Genomic DNA, 11207 nt, shown 5'->3' on the forward strand with positions numbered 1-11207 from the left:
TCCTCACACTGCTGGTGTGTAGAATTTTTTTGACATAGGGTGCTGGCAGATTAAGGGCCTCCCATAGCTGCTGCCAGGCCCCTAATCTGCCATAGGCCCCTATATACCGCCTCCTCATGCTGCTGCCAGGTCCAGAGTCTGTCATGGGTCCCTGTACGGCCTCCCATTGCTGCTGTCTCCATCGCCACACTCTGCCATGTGCCACTTTCAGGTCTCCTCACACACTGCTGGTGTGTAGAATTTTTTGACATAGGGTGCTGGCAGATTATGGGCCTCCCATTGCTGCTGCCAGGCCCCTAATCTGCCATAGGCCCCTATATACCGCCTCCTCATGCTGCTGCCAGGTCCAGAGTCTGTCATGGGTCCCTGTACGGCCTCCCATTGCTGCTGTCTCCATCGCCACACTCTGCCATGTGCCACTTTCAGGTCTCCTCACACACTGCTGGTGTGTAGAATTTTTTGACATAGGGTGCTGGCAGATTAAGGGCCTCCCATAGCTGCTGCCAGGCCCCTAATCTGCCATGGGCCCCTATATACCGCCTCCTCATGCTGCTGCCAGGTCCAGAGTCTGTCATGGGTCCCTGTACGGCCTCCCATTGCTGCTGTCTCCATCGCCACACTCTGCCATGTGCCACTTTCAGGTCTCCTCACACTGCTGGTGTGTTGAATTTTTTGACATAGGGTGCTGGCAGATTATGGGCCTCCTATAGCTGCTGCCAGGCCCCTAATCTGCCATAGGCCCCTATATACCGCTTCCTCATGCTGCTGCCAGGTCCAGAGTCTCTCATGCCATGTGCCACTTTCAGGTCTCCTCACACTGCTGGTGTGTAGAATTTTTTTGACATAGGGTGCTGGCAGATTAAGGGCCTCCCATAGCTGCTGCCAGGCCCCTAATCTGCCATGGGCCCCTATATACCGCCTCCTCATGCTGCTGCCAGGTCCAGAGTCTGTCATGGGTCCCTGTACGGCCTCCCATTGCTGCTGTCTCCATCGCCACACTCTGCCATGTGCCACTTTCAGGTCTCCTCACACACTGCTGGTGTGTAGAATTTTTTGACATAGGGTGCTGGCAGATTATGGGCCTCCCATTGCTGCTGCCAGGCCCCTAATCTGCCATAGGCCCCTATATACCGCTTCCTCATGCTGCTGCCAGGTCCAGAGTCTCTCATGCCATGTGCCACTTTCAGGTCTCCTCACACTGCTGGTGTGTAGAATTTTTTGACATAGGGTGCTGGCAGATTAAGGGCCTCCCATAGCTGCTGCCAGGCCCCTAATCTGCCATGGGCCCCTATATACCGCCTCCTCATGCTGCTGCCAGGTCCAGAGTCTGTCATGGGTCCCTGTACGGCCTCCCATTGCTGCTGTCTCCATCGCCACACTCTGCCATGTGCCACTTTCAGGTCTCCTCACACTGCTGGTGTGTTGAATTTTTTGACATAGGGTGCTGGCAGATTATGGGCCTCCTATAGCTGCTGCCAGGCCCCTAATCTGCCATAGGCCCCTATATACCGCTTCCTCATGCTGCTGCCAGGTCCAGAGTCTCTCATGCCATGTGCCACTTTCAGGTCTCCTCACACTGCTGGTGTGTAGAATTTTTTTGACATAGGGTGCTGGCAGATTAAGGGCCTCCCATAGCTGCTGCCAGGCCCCTAATCTGCCATGGGCCCCTATATACCGCCTCCTCATGCTGCTGCCAGGTCCAGAGTCTGTCATGGGTCCCTGTACGGCCTCCCATTGCTGCTGTCTCCATCGCCACACTCTGCCATGTGCCACTTTCAGGTCTCCTCACACACTGCTGGTGTGTAGAATTTTTTGACATAGGGTGCTGGCAGATTATGGGCCTCCCATTGCTGCTGCCAGGCCCCTAATCTGCCATAGGCCCCTATATACCGCTTCCTCATGCTGCTGCCAGGTCCAGAGTCTCTCATGCCATGTGCCACTTTCAGGTCTCCTCACACTGCTGGTGTGTAGAATTTTTTGACATAGGGTGCTGGCAGATTAAGGGCCTCCCATAGCTGCTGCCAGGCCCCTAATCTGCCATGGGCCCCTATATACCGCCTCCTCATGCTGCTGCCAGGTCCAGAGTCTGTCATGGGTCCCTGTACGGCCTCCCATTGCTGCTGTCTCCATCGCCACACTCTGCCATGTGCCACTTTCAGGTCTCCTCACACTGCTGGTGTGTTGAATTTTTTGACATAGGGTGCTGGCAGATTATGGGCCTCCTATAGCTGCTGCCAGGCCCCTAATCTGCCATAGGCCCCTATATACCGCTTCCTCATGCTGCTGCCAGGTCCAGAGTCTCTCATGCCATGTGCCACTTTCAGGTCTCCTCACACTGCTGGTGTGTAGAATTTTTTTGACATAGGGTGCTGGCAGATTAAGGGCCTCCCATAGCTGCTGCCAGGCCCCTAATCTGCCATGGGCCCCTATATACCGCCTCCTCATGCTGCTGCCAGGTCCAGAGTCTGTCATGGGTCCCTGTACGGCCTCCCATTGCTGCTGTCTCCATCGCCACACTCTGCCATGTGCCACTTTCAGGTCTCCTCACACACTGCTGGTGTGTAGAATTTTTTGACATAGGGTGCTGGCAGATTATGGGCCTCCCATTGCTGCTGCCAGGCCCCTAATCTGCCATAGGCCCCTATATACCGCTTCCTCATGCTGCTGCCAGGTCCAGAGTCTCTCATGCCATGTGCCACTTTCAGGTCTCCTCACACTGCTGGTGTGTAGAATTTTTTGACATAGGGTGCTGGCAGATTAAGGGCCTCCCATAGCTGCTGCCAGGCCCCTAATCTGCCATGGGCCCCTATATACCGCCTCCTCATGCTGCTGCCAGGTCCAGAGTCTGTCATGGGTCCCTGTACGGCCTCCCATTGCTGCTGTCTCCATCGCCACACTCTGCCATGTGCCACTTTCAGGTCTCCTCACACTGCTGGTGTGTTGAATTTTTTGACATAGGGTGCTGGCAGATTATGGGCCTCCTATAGCTGCTGCCAGGCCCCTAATCTGCCATAGGCCCCTATATACCGCTTCCTCATGCTGCTGCCAGGTCCAGAGTCTCTCATGCCATGTGCCACTTTCAGGTCTCCTCACACTGCTGGTGTGTAGAATTTTTTTGACATAGGGTGCTGGCAGATTAAGGGCCTCCCATAGCTGCTGCCAGGCCTCTAATCTGCCATGGGCCCCTATATACCGCCTCCTCATGCTGCTGCCAGGTCCAGAGTCTGTCATGGGTCCCTGTACGGCCTCCCATTGCTGCTGTCTCCATCGCCACACTCTGCCATGTGCCACTTTCAGGTCTCCTCACACTGCTGGTGTGTTGAATTTTTTGACATAGGGTGCTGGCAGATTATGGGCCTCCTATAGCTGCTGCCAGGCCCCTAATCTGCCATAGGCCCCTATATACCGCTTCCTCATGCTGCTGCCAGGTCCAGAGTCTCTCATGCCATGTGCCACTTTCAGGTCTCCTCACACTGCTGGTGTGTAGAATTTTTTTGACATAGGGTGCTGGCAGATTAAGGGCCTCCCATTGCTGCTGCCAGGCCCCTAATCTGCCATAGGCCCCTATATACCGCTTCCTCATGCTGCTGCCAGGTCCAGAGTCTCTCATGCCATGTGCCACTTTCAGGTCTCCTCACACTGCTGGTGTGTATAATTTTTTGACATAGGGTGCTGGCAGATTAAGGGCCTCCCATAGCTGCTGCCAGGCCCCTAATCTGCCATAGGCCCCTATATACCGCCTCCTCATGCTGCTGCCAGGTCCAGAGTCTGTCATGGGTCCCTGTACGGCCTCCCATTGCTGCTGTCTCCATCGCCACACTCTGCCATGTGCCACTTTCAGGTCTCCTCACACACTGCTGGTGTGTTGAATTTTTTGACATAGGGTGCTGGCAGATTATGGGCCTCCTATAGCTGCTGCCAGGCCCCTAATCTGCCATGGGCCCCTATATACCGCCTCCTCATGCTGCTGCCAGGTCCAGAGTCTGTCATGGGTCCCTGTACGGCCTCCCATTGCTGCTGTCTCCATCGCCACACTCTGCCATGTGCCACTTTCAGGTCTCCTCACACACTGCTGGTGTGTAGAATTTTTTGACATAGGGTGCTGGCAGATTAAGGGCCTCCCATAGCTGCTGCCAGGCCCCTAATCTGCCATAGGCCCCTATATACCGCCTCCTCATGCTGCTGCCAGGTCCAGAGTCTGTCATGGGTCCCTGTACGGCCTCCCATTGCTGCTGTCTCCATCGCCACACTCTGCCATGTGCCACTTTCAGGTCTCCTCACACACTGCTGGTGTGTTGAATTTTTTGACATAGGGTGCTGGCAGATTATGGGCCTCCTATAGCTGCTGCCAGGCCCCTAATCTGCCATAGGCCCCTATATACCGCTTCCTCATGCTGCTGCCAGGTCCAGAGTCTCTCATGCCATGTGCCACTTTCAGGTCTCCTCACACTGCTGGTGTGTTGAATTTTTTGACATAGGGTGCTGGCAGATTATGGGCCTCCTATAGCTGCTGCCAGGCCCCTAATCTGCCATAGGCCCCTATATACCGCTTCCTCATGCTGCTGCCAGGTCCAGAGTCTCTCATGCCATGTGCCACTTTCAGGTCTCCTCACACTGCTGGTGTGTAGAATTTTTTTGACATAGGGTGCTGGCAGATTAAGGGCCTCCCATTGCTGCTGCCAGGCCCCTAATCTGCCATAGGCCCCTATATACCGCTTCCTCATGCTGCTGCCAGGTCCAGAGTCTCTCATGCCATGTGCCACTTTCAGGTCTCCTCACACTGCTGGTGTGTAGAATTTTTTGACATAGGGTGCTGGCAGATTAAGGGCCTCCCATAGCTGCTGCCAGGCCCCTAATCTGCCATAGGCCCCTATATACCGCCTCCTCATGCTGCTGCCAGGTCCAGAGTCTGTCATGGGTCCCTGTACGGCCTCCCATTGCTGCTGTCTCCATCGCCACACTCTGCCATGTGCCACTTTCAGGTCTCCTCACACACTGCTGGTGTGTTGAATTTTTTGACATAGGGTGCTGGCAGATTATGGGCCTCCTATAGCTGCTGCCAGGCCCCTAATCTGCCATGGGCCCCTATATACCGCCTCCTCATGCTGCTGCCAGGTCCAGAGTCTGTCATGGGTCCCTGTACGGCCTCCCATTGCTGCTGTCTCCATCGCCACACTCTGCCATGTGCCACTTTCAGGTCTCCTCACACACTGCTGGTGTGTAGAATTTTTTGACATAGGGTGCTGGCAGATTATGGGCCTCCCATTGCTGCTGCCAGGCCCCTAATCTGCCATAGGCCCCTATATACCGCTTCCTCATGCTGCTGCCAGGTCCAGAGTCTCTCATGCCATGTGCCACTTTCAGGTCTCCTCACACTGCTGGTGTGTAGAATTTTTTGACATAGGGTGCTGGCAGATTAAGGGCCTCCCATAGCTGCTGCCAGGCCCCTAATCTGCCATAGGCCCCTATATACCGCCTCCTCATGCTGCTGCCAGGTCCAGAGTCTGTCATGGGTCCCTGTACGGCCTCCCATTGCTGCTGTCTCCATCGCCACACTCTGCCATGTGCCACTTTCAGGTCTCCTCACACACTGCTGGTGTGTTGAATTTTTTGACATAGGGTGCTGGCAGATTATGGGCCTCCTATAGCTGCTGCCAGGCCCCTAATCTGCCATAGGCCCCTATATACCGCCTCCTCATGCTGCTGCCAGGTCCAGAGTCTGTCATGGGTCCCTGTACGGCCTCCCATTGCTGCTGTCTCCATCGCCACACTCTGCCATGTGCCACTTTCAGGTCTCCTCACACACTGCTGGTGTGTATAATTTTTTGACATAGGGTGCTGGCAGATTACGGGCCTCCCATAGCTGCTGCCAGGCCCCTAATCTGCCATGGGCCCCTATACCGACTCCTCATGCTGTGACGTTGCAACAAGGTGGAATTCAACCCTACATATGTTAGACCGCCTTTACGAACAGCAAAAGGCCATCACAGATTTCCTGATGTTAAAAGCGGATAAAGGTATTCCCTGTGTAACTTAGATGTCAGCCATTGGCAGCTTATGCGTGACACCTGCGCTTGCTCAGGCCCTTTGAGGAGGCCACGCTATTCGTGAGTCGGCAGGACTATGGGATGAACGACGTCATTCCTCTGTTGCACGTCCTGGAACAAATGCTGTTAACAATGGCTGGTCAGGGTGCGGTAGACGTGGCGCACAGATCTCAACGCCACATGACCCCTGTGGGGGCAGGACAGGAAGAAGAGGAGGAGGTAGAGGAGGACATTGGTGCTCAGGAATTATTGAGTGAAATGGGTGGTTTTTCCACTCAGCGGACAGGAGTGGAGGAGCAGGAGCATCTGGTAGAGGAGGAGGAGGAGGAGGAGACAGAGGACCCAGACGCACCGTGGCAGTATGCTGTGGAGATGGAGGCAGGGAGTCCCTCGCATTCCTTGGCACAAATGGCCCATAGCATGCTCGGTTGCTTGCGTAGCGACAGCCGAATAATAACCATCAGACAGAGGGATGACTTTTGGCTGTCCACCTTGTTGGACCCTCGCTACCGTTCCAAAATGGTGGCCTTTTTCACACCTGCTGAGAGGGAGGCCAAAATAACGTACTATAAAAACCACCTATGTAGTCAGCTGGTCTCTGCCTGTCTGCGCCAACGTCCATCCTCAGACACTGTGGGCCCTGTGCGCTCGCGTTCCGCTGCCATGGCAGCAGGGGAGGGGTGGGGTGGTAGGAGCAGTGGCAGCTCCACCAGCAGCGGCTGCCTCAGTCTGCAGTCGATGATGAGTAGCTTTCTTCACCAGCGCAGTAAGGAAACTACTAACCAGCCGCAGCAGCAGCAGCAGCAGCAGCATCAGGTGGACCTGGAGCAGGACCTCAAACAACAGGCTTAGGCCTACTTGGACAGCACCCTGCCAACCGAGGTAGACAATCCCCTTGACTACTGGGCAACGAAACTTGACCTTTGGCCCCAACTAGCTGAATTTGCCCTTGAAAGGCTGTCATGCCCGGCCAGTAGCGTGGCATCGGAGCGCGTGTTTAGTGCGGCAGGAGGTATTGCAACTCCGCGGAGGACACGACTGTCCACCCAAAGTGTGGAGAGACTGACGTTTGTGAAAATGAATCAGGCGTGGATTAGTCTGGATTTCAAACCACCAGTTCCTGACACAACTGACTAAATCCGCCATGAATCATGCCCCAAACATGTGCCACTTTCAGGTCTCCTCACACTGCTGGTGTGTTCCATTTTTTGTCATAGGGTGCTGGCAGATTACGGGCCTCCCATAGCTGCTGCCAGGCCCCTAATCTGCCATGGGCCCCTATACCGCCTCCTCATGCTGCTGCCAAGTCCAGAGTCTCTCATGGGTCCCTGTACGGCCTCCCATTGCTGCTGTCTCCATCGCCACACCCTGCCATGTGCCACTTTCAGGTCTCCTCACACTGCTGGTGTATTCCATTTTTTGTCATAGGGTGCTGGCAGATTACGGGCCTCCCATAGCTGCTGCCAGGCCCCTAATCTGCCATGGGCCCCTATACCGCCTCCTCATGCTGCTGCCAGGTCCAGAGTGTGTCATGGGTCCCTGTACGGCCTCCCATTGCTGCTGTCTCCATCGCCACACTCTGCCATGTGCCACTTTCAGGTCTCCTCACACTGCTGGTGGGTTCCATTTTTTGTCATAGGGTGCTGGCAGATTACGGGCCTCCCATAGCTGCTGCCAGGCCCCTAATCTGCCATGGGCCCCCGTACCGACTCCTCATGCTGCTGCCAGGCCCGTAATCTGTCATGGGCCCCTGTTGTCGCTTGTTGGCATATTCCGCTCGTTCAGATGCTCCTTCTCCTGCTACTCCTCTTCACGGATTCCGTCAGCAGTCTTTCTTGGAATCCGTTTCCAAGAGACAACAGTTTGCGAGCACGCACCAGACGGTGCAGAAACTGAACGTCCTCCTGTCCAAGTTGCTGCTGCCAGGCTTGTAATCTGTCATGCGCCCCTGTACCGCCTCCTCATGCTGCTGCCAGGTCCAGAGTGTGTCATGGGCCCCCGTACCGACTCCAAATGCTGCTGCCAGGCCCGTAATCTGTCATGGGCCCCTGTACCACCTCCCCATGCTGCTGCCAGGTCCAGATTGTGTCATGGGTCCCTGTACGGCCTCCCATTGCTGCTGCCAGGCCTGTAATCTGCCATGGGCCCCCCTACCGACTCCTCATGCTGCTGCCAGGCCCGTAATCTGCCATGGGCCCCTGTACCGCCTCCTCATGCTGCTGCCAGGTCCAGAGTGTGTCATGGGTCCCTGTACGGCCTCCCATTGCTGCTGTCTCTATCGCCACACTCTGCCATGTGCCACTTTCAGGTCTCCTCACACTGCTGGTGGTTTCCATTTTTGTCATAGGGTGCTGCATGGCCTCCCATTGCTGCTGCCTCCACCGCCACACTGTGGCTCCACACTCTGGTTTTGGCCCCGTGACTGGCCAAATGAGTGAAGTTTGCGGTGATTCTAAGATCGACGGCACTCATCTGCATGTCATACTGCCTGACAGTATTATTTCTCTTCCCCAGCAGACTCCAAGGGCATTTAAATTAAAGGTACAGTGTTCAGCACTAATATTAAGTCTCTCTGAAGCCTAGAAACACCCTTTTTTAAGTTAAATTCACAGCGAATATATTCGACTCGAATCGAATTTTTTCTACGAATTCGCCGAATCAGTCGAATCGAATTTTTGAATACTTCGCTCATCTCTAGTCATCATATATGTGGCTGATTCATAACACAGACGGCTACATGGGCTGATGTTCCATCATGTATGATTCGGGTAGTAGGGTTCATCACTGCCCATCCCCCACACACAATCATGGCCAAACATCTTGTCCCCCCGGCATTTGTCAGATAATGCCCCACTTCACCCAGAAAATTGCTGCAATGACAAATGTTCCGGCATTCTGGTGTTCATTTCCTCCTACTACACCTCCTACTACCCCAACTACTATTATTCCTACTACACCTCCTACTACACCTCCTACTACTCCAGCTACTACTATTCCTACTACACCTCTTACTAACCCAACTACTACTATTCCTACTACACCTCCTACTACCCCAACTACTACTATTCCTACTAAACCTCCTACTACCCCAACTACTACACCTCCTACTACCCCAACTACTACACATCCTACTACCCCAACTACTACTATTCCTACTACACCTCTTACTAACCCAACTACTACTATTCCTACTACACCTCCTACTACCCCAACTACTACACCTCCTACTACTCCAACTACTACTATTCCTATTACACCTCCTACTTCCCCAACTACTACTATTCCTACTATATCTCCTACTACACCTCCTACTACCCCAACTACTATTATTCCTACTACACCTCCTACTACCTCAATTACTACTATTCCTACACCTACTACTAACTGTAAATATTCTTCCATGGATGTATGTATTGGATGTAACGTGATGTCTTTATACACAGGGAAGAAGAAGGTGATTGTGGTTGTTGATGATCTGGAGGACACCAGTAGTAAGGAGAAGGCCCGGATCCTGGAGGCACAGCCCAGTATTAGAATGTTGGCCAAGGATCTCTTTCTATTCAAAGAAGTTGAAAAACAAAACAGAACAATGCCCATTGTAAAGTAACACAGAGGACATAACACACAGCGCGCACATACACTGTTGTTGTAAATGTATTTGTCCATTCATTAGGAAAGATGGAATATTACCTCAATACTGTACTAATGTCTTCCAGCTGAGCTCCAGGAACAAGTTTCAATATATATATATTTCTTAGTAGCAACAAAAAATATATCTTGATATGTCCACTTTGTGTATATAGCTTGTGCAGCAAGCAGAGTTGTGGGAGGGGCCAAACAGGCTGCCTGAAGAGATGTACAAGAGGGGGCGGAGACAAGACCAGTCCCCCTGCACAAGGAGAGGGAGTAGCAGTGAGCGGTCTTTATTCCGGGAAGTCTCCCCCTGGATGACGGCACAGATCTGGAGGAAGTACACAAAGAAACAAAGAAAAACTTTTTTTTTTTTTCAAACTTTTTGTTATTTTTTTGTTTGTAGTGCAAAAAAATAAAAATTCCATTGGCAATTAAATACCACCAAAAGAAAGCTCTATTTGTGTAAAAAAATGCTAAAAATGTAATTTGGGTACAATGCTGCATGACCGCACAATTGTCATTCAAAGTGTGAGAGCGCTGAAAGCTGGCCTGGGCAGGAAGGGGGTGAAAGTGCCCGGTAGGTGAGGGGTTAAACAGGACAAATTACAGAATAAAATATACTTTTTATCTGAAGTAACAATATTTAGTTTTAAATTAATTTAGTTTTTTAATTAAAAAATAAAGGTTTTTGGTTTTTTTTTTTGGTCCAAGGATTGTGAAAAGATTTATTGTTGCAAGGTAATATCAGGAAAAGAAAGATTTTACAATATTACCCGGGTGATTTATTTATTGTACCCAGTTGGTTTTGTTTTACTTTTACGTTTGTTAATGAGCTATTTGATTGTTGCCATGTATTTGCCCCTTGGTTATGTTTTTGATATCCACATTCGTGGCAGATGCATCCATCCAGATTCTCCCCTTTCTGTGGATCTAGACAGCTCCTTGTGAGCCCAGTACAGTGAAGGTGCATGTCAGGCTTGGGAAAGAGGATGGGACCCTGGAAATGCATCGCCTGTTGTCAGTGTAGAAGGTAGTATCTGGAAATGGCAGCTGGAGCTGATTGACAGGCCGATCCTCTGCTGCTTCAGTGAGGATGCCCATGATGGTTTCCTCTGCATTACCTCTGTGCCGCCTGCACCCCGCTGCTGCTGCTGCCTGGGAGATGACCGCTAGGATCACACTGTGGAGACATGCAGCTTCTGCTTCCCACCATCCGTCTCCTGGCTTTAATGAAAGTTGATTTTTTTTTCATTAACCTGCCTGGCGGTCTAACTGATCAATATTTTTGAATGTCAAAGCCGTACATTTTTTTACATGGAAATTTTATTTTTTCCATATTGTAGGCCTGTAATTCTTAGGAATAACTCACTGAAATCTGTCGAACAAGAGTCTAGTAAACATCCCGGGGAGGATAAAGTTTAAAACACAAAATCATAACTTATAATATAATAAATAATAATAATCTATCTATCCATTCAGTGGTATCCAACCCTTGGCGATTGCACGGACCGTCACTCGTAAGCAACT

The 11207-nt window shown here is 52.0% G+C and overlaps 1 protein-coding gene across 2 annotated transcripts in view; it reads left to right on the top strand.

The window, feature by feature from the left end:
* Positions 1 to 10116, top strand: part of LOC149459579 (uncharacterized) — a 60598-nt gene extending 50482 nt beyond the window's left edge. The window contains exon 10 of one of the 2 annotated variants that reach the window (XM_089680937.1): positions 9491 to 10116. In XM_089680937.1, the coding sequence (XP_089537063.1) occupies positions 9491 to 9654 (164 nt within the window). In that variant the 3' untranslated portion in view covers positions 9655 to 10116. The remainder of the gene's footprint in view (positions 1 to 9490) is intronic. The other variant, XM_089680938.1, reaches the window with a different exon arrangement.
* The last annotated feature ends 1091 nt before the right edge of the window (positions 10117 to 11207 follow it).

Source organism: Staurois parvus, unplaced genomic scaffold, assembly GCF_062004578.1.
Source record: "Staurois parvus isolate SC_StPar_1 unplaced genomic scaffold, SC_StPar_1.0 ptg000254l, whole genome shotgun sequence".
Taxonomy (NCBI): domain Eukaryota; kingdom Metazoa; phylum Chordata; class Amphibia; order Anura; family Ranidae; genus Staurois; species Staurois parvus.